The sequence below is a fragment of the Cololabis saira genome, chromosome 16 (assembly GCF_033807715.1).
Source record: "Cololabis saira isolate AMF1-May2022 chromosome 16, fColSai1.1, whole genome shotgun sequence".
Taxonomy (NCBI): domain Eukaryota; kingdom Metazoa; phylum Chordata; class Actinopteri; order Beloniformes; family Belonidae; genus Cololabis; species Cololabis saira.
In genome coordinates this window covers 13,392,110-13,406,646 of record NC_084602.1, presented here as the reverse complement: position 1 = coordinate 13,406,646, position 14,537 = coordinate 13,392,110, and the positions used below count along the sequence as shown (strand labels likewise).

The 14,537-nt window shown below is 40.8% G+C and overlaps 1 protein-coding gene across 3 annotated transcripts in view; it reads right to left on the bottom strand.

Moving 5' to 3' along the window:
* The window catches only part of pcnt (pericentrin), a 39,988-nt gene that overhangs the window by 5,315 nt on the left and 20,136 nt on the right, over positions 1-14,537 (bottom strand). For 2 of the 3 annotated variants that reach the window (XM_061743197.1, XM_061743198.1), the window contains 22 exons: positions 14,297-14,469; positions 12,828-13,009; positions 12,549-12,711; positions 12,154-12,396; positions 12,016-12,045; positions 11,528-11,760; positions 11,200-11,307; positions 9,524-9,544; positions 8,926-9,162; positions 8,649-8,822; positions 8,251-8,403; positions 7,774-7,956; positions 6,653-7,678; positions 5,325-5,495; positions 5,049-5,235; positions 4,483-4,817; positions 4,269-4,371; positions 3,513-3,685; positions 3,190-3,432; positions 2,837-2,988; positions 2,099-2,228; positions 191-982 (listed from right to left, as the gene is read on the bottom strand). In XM_061743197.1, the coding sequence (XP_061599181.1) occupies positions 191-982; positions 2,099-2,228; positions 2,837-2,988; positions 3,190-3,432; positions 3,513-3,685; positions 4,269-4,371; positions 4,483-4,817; positions 5,049-5,235; positions 5,325-5,495; positions 6,653-7,678; positions 7,774-7,956; positions 8,251-8,403; positions 8,649-8,822; positions 8,926-9,162; positions 9,524-9,544; positions 11,200-11,307; positions 11,528-11,760; positions 12,016-12,045; positions 12,154-12,396; positions 12,549-12,711; positions 12,828-13,009; positions 14,297-14,469 (5,212 nt within the window). The remainder of the gene's footprint in view (positions 1-190; positions 983-2,098; positions 2,229-2,836; positions 2,989-3,189; positions 3,433-3,512; positions 3,686-4,268; positions 4,372-4,482; positions 4,818-5,048; positions 5,236-5,324; positions 5,496-6,652; positions 7,679-7,773; positions 7,957-8,250; positions 8,404-8,648; positions 8,823-8,925; positions 9,163-9,523; positions 9,545-11,199; positions 11,308-11,527; positions 11,761-12,015; positions 12,046-12,153; positions 12,397-12,548; positions 12,712-12,827; positions 13,010-14,296; positions 14,470-14,537) is intronic. The other variant, XM_061743199.1, reaches the window with a different exon arrangement.

The window sequence follows — 14,537 nt, the reverse complement described above, 5'->3', positions numbered from 1 at the left end:
CTACATTTAAAACAACCTTGAATGAATGAATTAAATATTATATATGTGTATGTATATGTATATATATATATATATATATATATATACATACATACATACATACATACATACACAAGTGTATATAAAAGTATTACATTTGCAAAGTTTACACATATGCTACAGAGATAAAAGGTAGAGGTTTATAACTTACCAGTTTGTTATTGAGCCTCTCTTGTCGCTTCTCTCTCTCCACCCGCTCTTGTCTTTCCTTTTTCCTCTCCCTTTCCCACTGCTCGTCCCTCTTTCTCTCTTTGTCCATCAGCAGTCGGAGCCTCTCCTTCAGGTCTGACAGTTCCAGTGCTTGGTGCCTGAAACGCTCTCGCTCAATCTCTAGATCGTGAACGACTTCCCGTTTCTGCTCCATCAAAGTCTCCACTGTGACTCTATACCTGGTCGTGGCCTCCTCCTCGCTCTGTATCTCTTTCCTCCTCATTCTATCCTCGTCTTCCCATTTCCTCTTGCTTTGCAGAAACTCAGACCTCAATTTGTCCCCCGCGAGAGCCAGCTCTTCCCCCTGCCTTCGCTCCTGCTCAAGCTGGGAGCGCAAGTCCGAGAGGAACTTCCTGTCTCTGGTGGCATCAGCCTCGTGTCTGCGACTGAGCTCATCCAGCTGCCTGGAGCAACGTTCCCTTTCTTCATCAAGCTTTTTGTGAGAATCTGCAAGCTTAGTGTGAACTTCACCCAGGCGGGTTTCTGCTTCATTCAGAAGGTTGCCAAGGCGAGTCTTTTCTTGCAAGTTGAGCTGTTGTTGGTTGGTAGATTGCTGGCGTTCATCTTCTAGCACCTTAAGGGTGTCCTCTAAACGTTTCTCTAGCAGCACACTGCGAGACTGTTCGATCTGAAGCTCTTGCCTGAGGTTACTGCCTGCCACCCTCTCCTGTTCCACCTGACCCCTGAGAGACATGATCTCAGATTTGTGCTTCTCTGAAGATCCTTGCACAGCCTGAACAGGAAGGAAACAGAAGGGTCATCAAGAATGTAAAGTGTAAAACTTTTTTTTAACCCTTTTTAACCAGCAAACACAGGAGCCATATTGTCAACATAATGACAGAACAAATGAAATGGTCTAGTAACCAAAAAACTAGGGATGCCCCGATACCGATACTGGTATCGGGGCCGATAATGCCCTAGTACTTGCAAAAATTCTCCGATACCACGCACCGATACTTCATTGTTGTTGTAGTTACTGGTTAGCGCCGCTAGGGGGAGATGTTGAGCCGTCCCACGGCTCCCCGGGTCAGTCTGCAGCCACAGAGCTGCTGCTGCTCAGCCAGCTGTTCCATGTTTCAGTAAATTCTACCTTCCTTAATTATACAAACTGGACGGTTGAGTATTACCCTTACTCACAGGGAACTTTATTAAACACTCCACGTAATTCACAGTACAACATAAACAATCCCATTGTTACAATCCGGGTAGCCGTGTTAGCCGGTTAGCCGCGCCGACAGCCCGCAGTCTGTCTTGCTTCTGTTGTCGTCCCTTATTTTGAAATATGTCCACCCTGCTGACGTCCCACTTGCATTAATTGTCGCTATCTTGCCTGAAACGGCACTCTATATAACTGGACTGTAAGAATGGGATTGTTTATGTTCTTCTTCTTCTTATTCTCTGTTTTATTGGCGGATCGCAACCAACTTTAAGGTGCATACTGCTACCTACTGTATAAGAGTGTGTAACATCATTTAATTTAGCCTGTTTTTTAAATTATATTTGATTGCTTATGTTGTTTCACACGGACGGCTTCAGGTGAAGCACCGCACATGCGCAGTTGATGTACCTGCGATGAGACTAAAGCGCGGAGGAAAGCCCAGCCGGCTGAGTTTTGTTTAAAATTAAATTTCTGTTGCAAATAAAACCTGTCTGCCAATTAATTGCATTTTTCATTGCATTTTTAGCCTAGTTATTTTTGTGGTAGAAGTATTGGATCGGTACTCGGTATCGGCGAGTACACAAATTAAAATACTCGTACTCGGTGTGAAAAAAATGGTATCGGGGCAACCCTACACAAAACACAAGTATATGATAAATACGGTTTACATTTTCTGAGTTCTCGTCTTACCGCTCTCCTTTCCTCCTCCTCTCTGTCTTTGCGGTGACTCAGAGCTTTCTCCTGCTCCAGGTCACGTTGAAGCTCCTGGACTCTGGTCTGTTCCCTCCTCAAAGATTCTACACTCTCCTCCGCCGTCAGTCTGGAGATAAAGACAATCAATTCAAACATTACTTGTCAACACTTACTTTAAACTCAAGAACAAAAAAAAAAAAAAAAAAGATCGTTCAACACAAATGGCTTAATATGGTTCAAATTTTACCAAAAATATAGTGCAACAAGGTGGTGCATTAGTTAATCAAGCGAGAGCAAACAAACATCGTTGTGACAGACTGCATCCCCACCATTACACTTAGGTTTATTTTCCAAAGTTGTAAAATTGTGTTTTACACTATTTCATTGCAATAAAAGCTGATCAAATTTCAGAATGAGGGATCTGAAAACTAACTCGGTAGGAATGTTTACGTTATTGTACTAAAGATCCACAAACATCTAGAATGTAGTTTCAAAATGTATGCAATCATTTGGATATAAGGTCTTCTCAAACATCTTGCTACTCACCTGTTGGCTGAAATGAGATAAGAAACTAAACAACTAGTTTTAATGAAACAAGTAAATATGGCTTTATTCATATGAAATGATTTGAATAATGTGGATAGAGTTAACTTCTTGTCAAAAGAAGAACCACTAACAAAATGACTATGCTTCTTTATGAAATGGGTAACTTATGATTTTTTTGTATTTACATACCTTAGCGACAGTACTTTGTTCTTGTGCTCTTGTAGAGTATCATGGGCACATCTTAGTTGCTTCTGGTTGTCTTCCAGTTCTGCCCTAAGTTGGATTTCTATCCGCCCATCAGTCTGTAGCTGACCACTGTGCCAGTTATCAGTGTAATCAGACTGAGAAGGAAAGCGTAACATGGTCAGCAGATACTCAGGAGTTTAAAAGAAATGTAAAAGTTTAATCTAGCATCCTTAAACCCAAATAAAACACAAGCACAATACTATATGAAATATCTTTATAAAATATCAAAATAACTTCAACTTAACAATTAAAACAAATTACCCTCTCACTGAAGTCATGAAGCTATAGAAACTCACTTGTGTGTGTCTCTGTGCCATTCGACAGAGGAGTTCTCTGAGAGCAATCACAGTCTCCTGCAGAGCCCTTTTCTCCTGCTGCCAGGTCATGGGAGGATCACCCAAAGCCAACTCGTCCCTGTGGTCCAGCGGATCATTTCCAGAAAGATGCTGTGTCCGAGTCAGTGAGGTTGAAGGAGCAGCACGACGCTGGCTCAAACTGAGAATTCTGCAGCTTTCTTGATAAACTTTTTTCAACAGACCCTGTAGGAAATCAAAATAATGAAGTAAAACTTAAGCACAATGCCATTGTAGAATTCTGTTTTATATTGCAAATACCTTACCTGAAGCTCAGGAGACAGCAAGTCATCACTGTAGCTCATACTTCCGGCAGCACTGTCTGTGTTAACAGTGGGGTTCATTCCTCTGCAGCGGAGATACTCAATGAAATGAGCATCCAGCCTTTCAGTCTGTTCAAGCTCCACTTTCAGCCGTGCACCCAGTTCTGAGCTCACATCTGAACAAGAACAGAACCAAACCAGACATTCTTGACTCACGTTGATATTCTATATCCAGACAAAAACCAATTTCATACTGTTGCACTGGGTGTGCCATGTTCCTGGTTGACAGTTTCAATTGTTTATTTTGAGCCAATTACACAAACATCATCCTCTTCTTGTAAACATTTCAGTTACTGAAAACACCTCAACAGACTCACCCTAATGTGACTTTAAAAACACTACATAAAAATGATGTACTTATTTATTTAGCAAAATACTTTAAATACATGTCCAGTTCAAAAAAGAAGAAAAAAAAAACATTTTATGTTCATCAGTGGTCATAGGGCTAAGCACGATGAGTGTTATGAAAGCCAGAAAGTAGTTTAAGACTTTTTTACATATATATACACACACATATATACATACATACATACATACATACATACATACATACATACATACATACATACATACATACATACATATATATAACTGATGTGGGATTTAAGCAAGTAATGTTGGCTTGATGCTGAACATCAAACCTACCATGAAGAAGATTAAAGACTAAAAATCCACATATTCAAAAGCATAAATACTTACTGCTGCCATAACCATCACTGGCCCATTCATGTGTAGATATGGAAGAGGTGGAGTCGAATGGAGATGAAGGTGCTGTTAGGTCAAGTAGTTCCAACTCATGCACCTAAGAGAAAAAAAAAAAAGGTGAAAAAAAAAAGATGAAATCACATCCGTCCCAAATGAAACTCTAAACATTCATTGTACAAGTGCAAAACAAAACCATGAGCCTGCATACTTTGTCAGCACCCAGTGAATCAGGCAAGGAGAAGTTGTCAGACACCGTTAAAGAGCCTGGGGAGTGGGTACTTTGTGTGGCTGGATCAGGGGTGATGGTCCTCGAGTGTGGAGACTCCATTATAATTTTGGGAGAGGCTTTGATCTTGGGGGGATCCAGGCCTGTACTGTTCAGGCCGCTGAGCTGACACAGATGAGAATCGAAAACAGAGGTGTGGAATCGTTCTCGGATTCTGTCCTCAGAGCATTCGTGTCTCCTCAAGACCTCTGGTGAGCTCAGAGAAGCTTCTTCTCGAGAGCCAGCCACAACATCCTCCAAAGATCTGTGAGAAATACCTAACGGTGATATAAATGATCAGTATGAGAGCACACATCCATTGTAGTATCAATTTCCGTGAGAGACGAGAGATGAGAGCTTCCAGTCTTTCGACTAAATGTCATAGAACTAATCTTTCTTAAATGTCCACAAATTTAACTGCTGCCGTTTTTATTTCTAGTTGTTGTGTGTATGGAAAAGGAGTGTATATAATGATAGATACCCTCAGAAAAAAATAATTAAGTGCTCACCTTTCTGAGGGTATTCCTGGTGAGAAAGCGTGTCCTGGTGATGGCACTGTTGTCTGAGAAGCTCCAATTCTTTTTGCTGATAAGCTAGTTCCTCTTCCTGTACATCCAGGTCCGCCTGAAGACGTTGTAGTTCCACTTTTAGTTGCTGGTTGTCATTCTCCAAGTCAGCAAGGGCACAGTCTTTGGTCTGGACAAAAAACAACCACCGCTTAAACAAATAAAATAAAATTGCAGTACTTACAGACTACATTCTCTGCTTAGTTCTCATATTCTCACCTGTCCTTCCTCATAAAGTCTTTCAGCTCTTTCTGTACTTGTGCTCAGTCCTTGCTTCGCTGCAGCCAGCTCTGTCCTCAGCAGCTGATGTTCTGCCTTCAGCCCGGCCAACTCCGACTCACTTTGTCTCAAAGCAGCATCAGCTTTAGCCAGGGTCACATCAGCATGGTTCTGAGAGGAGTAAAATATGCTCACTATTAAGTATTATCATAGTATAGTAGTACATGCATCTTTTCTTAAAAGCCAGTTCAGAATCGAGGCAGACGGCAAGCAAACTTGGTCAACCACTTCTTACCGCATCCTGCTGCAAAAGAAACACCTGCATATAGAAAAAAGTGCAACAGAGCTTTAAACCCCAGAGCTAACAGGATTTTTCTGCTGCTTCCTTATTTTGATGTCACTTCCTCGGTGGAAGTGAGATTCTGTGGTCTTTGCTCTGTAACACGTCATCACAGAAACGCCCCTAATTGCAACCAGATGTGCTCTCTCCTGCAGTCGCCAGAAAATCTGTGTGTAGAAAAATGCAACACCGAGATATTTCTCGTCTGGCACTGAGGCTTGTGGAAGCAGGTTTAAAGTTATCTGGAAGATGATACTTTACCGCTTTTTGAAGACTTCCTGGCCAGATTTGAAGGCCAAGTCGGACCTTTTTGACTATATACATCTAAAGAAATGTATACTGACAGGCACGTTTATTGTTTAAGACCAAAAAATAAGAAACTTGCCTTCGTACCGTGTTTAAGATACAAAGAGATTGAATTCATTTATTTTTGATGTGGGGATTTGCATAAAGTATTATAAGACTATTTAATGCAGGGGTCTCTGACTCCAGTCCTCGAGGGCCACAATCCTGCATGTTTTAGATGTCTCCTTGCATCAACACACCTGATTCAAATTAACGGTCAGCACCAGCTTGTGATCAAGGTCTGGAGAACTCCGTTGTTGACGAAGCTCCTTGTATCGCGGTGTGCTGGAGCAGGGAAACATCTAAAACATGCAGGAATGCGGCCCTCGAGGACTGGAGTCCGAGACCCCTGATCTAATGAAATCTGACTGCCATCTGCTGTAGACTGGTCACAACACTCGTAACCATGAGAGAAACAAAGAGGCTAATTTTCACCATAACAATCAAATCTCAAAATTCATATCAGTTTTGGGAAATGCTGCATTATGTACACTCATACAGCATTGTGTCAGTTATTTACTTTGTCACAAGCATGCAAAAAAATAATCTTTCACTTCGATCATGACTTATGAAATCACACAAGTGTAAAGAGAAAAAGAGGGGGGCTGTAAACATGTGCATATATAGTGACATTGACTCTCACCAAGACTTCACTTTGAGCCTCTTCCTCTTTGGCATCTTTTTCATGTAGTTTAACTGTCAGTTCCTGGATCAGTGCTTTCATTGAAGTCACCTCGTGCCTCAGCTTTTTAATTTCCTCCTGGAGCTGACCCTCTCTCCTTCTCAGAACCTCGCGTTCAGCAGAGAGTTCTCCTTTCGCTGTCTCAAGGGTTTTAATCCTTGCCCTTCCCTCAGACACCATCTCCTCCAAGTCTCCCAACTCCGTTTTCATTTCTTGGAGTTGTCTCTCAAGAGTAAGACCAGTTTCCCTGAGGACCTCCATCTCCATCTTCATGTCCTGCTCCTTCGCTTTTAGAGTTTTGTTCTCGTTCTCCCTCTCCTCTTCCTTCTTTTCCAATTCTAAAACCAGTGAGTGAAGGTGAGCTTGTTCTGCATAGAGGGCTGCCGTTCCTTCAACTTGAGCCTTCAAACTGTTTGTTTCCTCTTCCAAGAGATTCCTCTTCTCTCTCTCCTCCTCAACGTTGGCTTCAACCTCCTGCAGCTCAGTTTCCTTCACCACAAGGAGACTTTGGACTTCATTGGATTTTTCCCTTTCAGCCTGGAGCCTCTTTCCAAACTCTTCTCCTTGTCTTTGGTATTCTTCCTCTTGTGTGAGCAGTAACCTCTCCAATCCCTCTTTCTCCACCACAGCAGTCTCAAGCTGGCTCTGAAGGGTCTTGAGATGAGATCGAAGGGAATTAGAAGCAGCCGAGTGAGTGAGGCTGAGCTCATGCTTAAGGCTGCTCGGTCCTCCCCTCCTCTCTTGTTCTTGGATAGTATACTGCCGAGGTTCAGGGCTGGGAGCAGGTGAAGGGTTGATGCTGTCGCCATCCTGAGAGTCACTGACTTCATGGAGGTTGGGGCCCAAAGTGGAAAGTTCTGCTTGCAGTGTACTAATGACCTCATGAAGGCGCTCTTCTTCCTCCTGCCTGTCATGGCGGACTCTAGTGACTTCAGACTGAAGACGTTCAACCTGAGCGCGGAGATCCTCAACCTCTTCTTCCAAAGCCTTAAAAACACAAGCATAAATCACAATTACATCTTTATACGCCCTACACCTACATGTACACAAATGCTGCCTGTAAACAGCCAGTGTGTGCTTACGCTGACTTCGTTGTCCCTGGCATTCTCCAGTTCTTGTTCAAGTCTTTGAATCTCACAACTGAGGTGGTCAATCTCCTGGTTTTTCTCCTGAAGAAGAGCTGATGAAAGACTCTCTTCCTCAGCTCCTTCTACATGGCTGTGTTCTTGCTCCTCATTGACTATAGTGAGGGCAGATATCTGCTCCTGTAAACACAGTTATATTCATCAGTTCACTACAGAAAACAACAAATAAGTATTTTTTAAACCACTGCTGTTCTCCTTGGCATTTCACTCAGCACGAAGAGGCTATTCAGCCATCCATCACTCTAGTCCCTATTAGCCAAGTAACAATATGTGACATTATTACTAGTACTTTACCAGAAAATAATTAGTAAGAATATTCATTTGGATTGTGTATCTGAGCATCTTAACTAAAAAAGACACATACACAGTATATGATTTTAGACAGTTGTTTAAATTTGAGGACAAAATTCTCACCTTAAGGCCAGAAATCTGCTCTTGGAGTTCATTAACATGTTCTGTATTCTTATTTGTCAGTAGCTCCAACTGTAGAGTGAGGTGTTTTAGTTCAACTTCTTTCAGTTTCAAGTCTCTCTGTACATTCTCCACCTGGCTAAGCAAGACCTCAACCTAAGACACATGCCAGAAAGAAAAAATTATAACAGTGTTGAGTTTTTTGTGTTTTTTTTTTTTTTCCATTTCAAATATTTGTTTTTCTATATTGGGATAAAGAGAAATCAATTACTGAGCGATGATTTCAAAAATGCTAGATTTGGATGCCCATATTAATTTGTTACAGAAGGGGGCACTGCAGTCAACACGTCTTTATCCTCCCAAATCATCCATAAACCAGATTTACATAAAATCCGACAGACCTCATTCTCTTTGGCACGTAGATTCTGTTGAGCAGTGTCCAAAGCATCCCTAAGCTCCTGGGTGGGGTCACGTGTGTTGTCATGGTAACAGTGTCTTGTCTCATCCAGTTTAGATTGCAGAGCTGAGATTTGGAGCCTGCTGGACAGTTGCTGTTGCTCCAATGCGAGCTTATCCTAACAGAGAACAGGAAGATATGTTTAAAAAGAAGGGGAAGGATATAAAAAAAAGTTTTAATGGACAGAGAAGCTAAAGTGAAAGTGTGCATTTTGTTCTGACCTGTGTGAGCTCCTGCTCCCTCCGCTTCGCTCTGTGTAGTTCTTGCTCCAGTTCACCAACAGATCTAACACTCTGAGTACTGTTAAGCAGTGCTTGCTCCAACTCTCTGATTCGCCCAGCCAGCTTGTCAATTTCCTCATTTCGTTCTGCCAGGTCGCGCTGGGCTTGCTGATGGGCTGAACATAAGGAATCATGGTCCTCTATTTTATCTTTAATAATTGCTTGTAGACTCTCCACCTGCAAGAGACAGGTAACATAATTTTAAATGGCAGTTTTCCAAAGTTTCTCATAGTAAAAGGTGCATTTCAAAATGTAAATCCAAGCTATTTAAAAGGGGAAAAAAGCCATTCCAAATCTGCAGCCAATTCCACACAGATCTAAATGAGACCACTCCAGAAAGTAATGAAATGGAGATTAAAGGCATGCTATTTGTGGAAATAAAAGAATGAGTATTACCAAATGGATGAAGCAATGAGAAAGAATGATAAATACAGTATGAAGGATTAAAACTACGAATGACCAAAGTGGAAAAAAAATGAGATCCATATCATGCACAACATAGGGCCTATAAGAGATTTGCTACAGTTATATTTCATACCTGCAGCATCAAGTCCTCAAACTACAGCAATCCATTCAGCACAGGGATAAACACATGGCAACAGTCAGACTCATTGGTAAACAAACAAGACATTTATCACTTAAAACATGCGAGTAGTAGTATCGGCATACACTTCATCACAACTTGTAATCCAACCATAACAAAACAATCAAATATTAGAAACAAACAGGACACACCGTCCAAATGAAAAACAACTTATCACAATGTCTTGTAAGTATAGCTTGCAATTCTCATATGGTCTAGCTCAAACGCCCTCCTTTTTGAATGTTTACATTTACATTTAGTGCAGCCATGTGAACAAGGACATTTATAGACCATAGAGTTGCATTAGGGCAAAACAAAAACAATCTGGTCATCAAGTCTTGACATTAAGCAAATTCAATGTGGAATGAACAGCACATTTCATATTTGACTGTCTCTTTATCCAAAACTAAAGCAAAATGCAAATGTTTGAAAAACATTGTGAATTAACTTGTAGATCCACTCTTAACAGCATTAAAGAAGCAACTACACTTTGCATAACTTCAGTCTGCCATGTTCTGGATTCAGGAATACAAGTTTCCATGATTAAATAAGTCTGACTTGTTCCGAGTCTGACCCGGTTCAGGTCCTGAGCCCAATCCCTTTCATCTTTTTCAGCCATTATGTGGTAGATTTGCTGGTGTGCTTGGAATTACTGTACTATTACATGACCCAGTTTCAGGCAAGCTTTAGCCGTCAGACAGATGGTCTCGCATATGAATACTCTAATACAGTCATGTCAAGTCAGTGACTGGAAGGTGCCCAGGTCCTATGAATGTCAAATGTTATTACATATATATTATATTAACCCTCCTACAACACAATGCTTAATAGTTATGAGATGTAGGTTCTGATATATTGTCCTTGGTTTTCAAACATTGCATTGTGCAGTATGGCCAGACATCTAAACTTTGGTCTTGTCCATGTAAAAGAACACAATTCCAAGTGTTCTTGTTTGTTGAAATGCAACTTTGAAATCTTAAGCCAAATAATCACGTTGCTAAGAGAGAAGAGGGCTTCTCCTGGCAACGCTTCAAAACAACTCATACTTTGGTCTCATTTCTAATTGTATAGCCAATCATATCCAACTGAAGGCTACAGAGTCTTGAGGTTTTTTTCTCTTTCTCCGAGCATTGTTCAGTTGACCTTGGAGTGAATTTGCTGGATGACTGGCAATTTTATTGAATGCTTTTCAATTGTGAATAATTCACCCTAGGGGATAATCTCTCAGAGACACAGTTGTTCCTAAGATAACAACTGATATCTTTTCCTTCATTTGAATTACTTCAAACCAGAAAAATGCCATAACTTTACATAGGTGGTCACATTTACTAAAGATCAGTTTATTAACTGTTTGATTAGAAGGATTTAGTTGCCATTTATCTTTATTATATTTATTTCTCATGAAAAGCTTCTATTTTGGCTCAAGAATAAATAAATGATCAAACAAAGTGGTATATTACGTGTTGTTTCCAGAGGTTGTATTTACCAGATTTCAAGATCTTTCATTTTAAGAACCGTATTATTACTTCTTTTTTTTCCATGTGTAAATCTGTATACATGAAATGGTGTAGAATTTTTTTCACATCAACGTTGACACACACAAATCTTTACTCAAGTTAATTGGCCCTCACCCTGTGTCCTTTGTTTTCCACATTAGGCGTCTGTCTGAGTTGGGCCTCAAGCCTGCGGATCTCCTGCTGAAATTCGTCTCGTTCATGTTCACGCTCGACAGCCTGCTCCTATGTGCGTGAACAGAAATTAAGTGAAGAGACTGTATCCACTTTAATTAATATAGCAACATAAGCTCTGACACTCAAAAGCTTTAGAAATACAACTGAAAAACCAATGTTATCATCATTCTGATGTCAATCTCCCTCACTCGGGTCTGCAAATAACTGAAAAAATAAAATAACAGCAGATTTGTGAAGGGTGATATTTACATAATGGCTTTAAAGTTACCTCTATAAACTGCCTGTTGTGTTTCAGTTGTTTCTCGAGTGCTTGTACATGCTGGTCCAGGTCTTCAGTGTGGGTCTTGTTGTGAAGTTCTGTTTCGAGGACCTTGGTTTCCTGTTCTTCAAGCTCTCTCTCCAAGGTTCTGAGGCGCGTGGACAGGGATTTATGGTCTTTTTCTGCCTGCCGATGCAAGTCCATTCTATCTTGGGTTAAACGCTGCGTTTCTGCCAACAAAGCTTGAAAAAAATTAAAGGGAAATGTTATAAGCATTGTTTTGTTGTACATCTATATAAACAAATTAACTTTAAAAGCAAACAAGAGATTTAAATACCAAAAAATACATACTGTCATTTCATAAGTAGAACAAATCACATAACAAATTAGATTTGCTAAAAGCCACCTGCAATGGCAATATAACAATAAGCAACTTCACACGCCACTGCAAAGTCATCCCAACCCTCCCCACTCACACTCCACTCTGACCCACAAACCTGCGTCAGGATCTAAATTGAGCCAATTGCCTACGGAGAGAAGGTACATCTGAGCATAGATATTACACAACCGTAAAGCACGCTTAACGAGGTCATGTTACATTTAATGCATACTGATTTCAAACTTATTCTGCTTACCTTTTTCCCTTTCCCCAAGTCCAGCAGAGAGATGTTCTTTCTGGCGCAGGAGAATTGCGTGCTCCTCACTGAGGTCCTGATGCTTCACTCTGAGGCTGTCCAGCTCCGTGGTGAGGACTTGCATCTTTTGTAGTTTCACCTTGAGGTCCTCTAGTTCCTCCACTAGCCTTTCTTCCCGAGTCTCCTTCTGCTGCAGAGACTCCTCTAGGGCAGCTTTTTCAACCATGTAGCCCTCCACAAGTCCTGAACACATCATGCAAATACAGAGCACATGTTGGTGTTTCTCAAAAACGGTAAGTTTTAACAACAGTGCAAGTTTTGAGTTTAAAGCCCAAAGAATGTTGAGAATTAGTGTCCACATACAGCAAACTCAGAAGGAACAATGAAATGCTCACCTTCGGCCTTGTGGAGCTCCACCTGCAGCTGACTCTTCAGCTTGGCCTCCATATCAAGTTGCTCCACTAGGACCTTGTGCTGTTGAAAGAGTTGGGCGGAATCTTCTCTGCCTTTGGAGAACTTTTCCTCCAGGGAAAGGTGGACATTGCAAGTTTGTTCCAGCTGGAGAAAAGTGAAAAGCCACAATAATTTGATAGCCATGAACAACATGTAAAAGATAGAAACCCAACTTAATGTTGGTTTTTTTTTTGGTGGACTGTTGAGGTGTATTTCTCTACCTGAGTATTTGCTTGGTTGAGCAGATCCAACAGTGTGTCTACTGCATGGCGTAATCTGCAGCAAGCGTTCAGTGCTCTTTCTTCTCCTCCAGGATGGATCTGAGTATCTGACACCAGCAGACTCTCACAGAGCAGTTGAGTCAGCTCCAAGTTGTCTGTTGACAAGTCTGCCACTGAGATACCTGTGACAGAAATCCAAATACATTTCTATAAATGAATGTGTACAAAGCAACATTTGTATCAACATTTATAACTTAAGACCCAAACCTAAGCCATTTAAGTAACTTAAAAAGAAGAAAAAGGCGTCCTATATTTTGCTTTTCCTGACCCTCAAAAGGCTATAAATGAATTTTAACTAAATCATAAATCAGTTTTCATGCCGTCAAGCTATCATTTTTATTTGTGTACGATTGGTTAGCAGTAAATAAATGTTTCGAAAATGACATACCATTAATTTATGCCATTTTAATTTCTATTTTAAAACAACTGTGTTCATGTAAGCATGAATTTGCTTCTGCAGATTGGTCCTCTTAACTCCAAGGGCAGATAAACCAGCCCATGAATCTAACTCCACTGGATCAGTTCTGCCCTTGTCACTTAAAAAAAGGAAAAGCAAAAAAAAAGAAAACATCCATCTCCCAATCATTTGTCACCGTGACATGTGACTGGCAGTAACGCATGTGATTGGTTTAGGATGGCAACCAAAGCAGAGTGAGATTGAAGTGAGGGGGAGCAGAGGGAGGGGGGAGCTTAACACCTTGCTTAAAGAGCACACAAAGGAAGATTTAAAGCCTGATTTCTGCTTCTACTTAGCAGCAATGCACATAGGCTATACACAGCCCCTACGCCATTGCTGCTGTTCATACTTGTGCGTTATTGTTTGCTCTACACCAACTACACCCACTGCAAAGCTGTAGTGCATGTTTTTTTTTTCAGCAACGTAGCTCGAAGTACAAACTTTTCCTTTGTTTACAACCTATATGTAACTAAGACAAAGAATATATTTTAGTCAAGTTGGAGCTGTTAAATGTTGACCATCAGTCATTTGTACAGACACTGGAGCAATTGCAGCAACTATTGTTCTGTCGACTGTAAAACTATGTGGGAAATTCGAAAAAGATGAAAAAATAAATAAATAAAAAAATCTTTCAGTCACATTTCTTGCAGTCTGCATCAATGCATAGTCAGAGCATTTTGGATGTGCATGTTGGGTGAGGCAGAGCTCGGTGAAGGTAGGTTTGCATCAGCAGCAAGGTTGTACGTCGCCATGCCATCGATTTGATGGAGAATCGTAAATGAAGCCTTTGACTGCACAACCTAACTAACCCAGACAGTTTTTTGAGTTGTGATCAGAAAAAGACAACTATGCTGTGGTGCTTGATCAATATCGACAGGGATCAAAATTGCATAATATGGGACTTTTAAAGAAAAACACTGATTAAGAGCTACAGAGTCTGAGATGAACAGACCTGACTCTTGGGCATCTTTGTTCCTAGTTGAGCTCGTCCATTGAGTCCCCTGGTCAGACGTTTGGGTTCTGGTGCTGATCTTTTGACCAATCATTTCTTCTATTGCGATTATACTGCGAAGCATCTCAACCAGGACCTTTCCCAACTTTTCATTTGCATTATAAAGCCTGCATCTGGGGAAAAAACAAAAAAACACAATAGGACAAATGTATTTTTTTTTTTTTTTAAGGGGGAAAAAAAG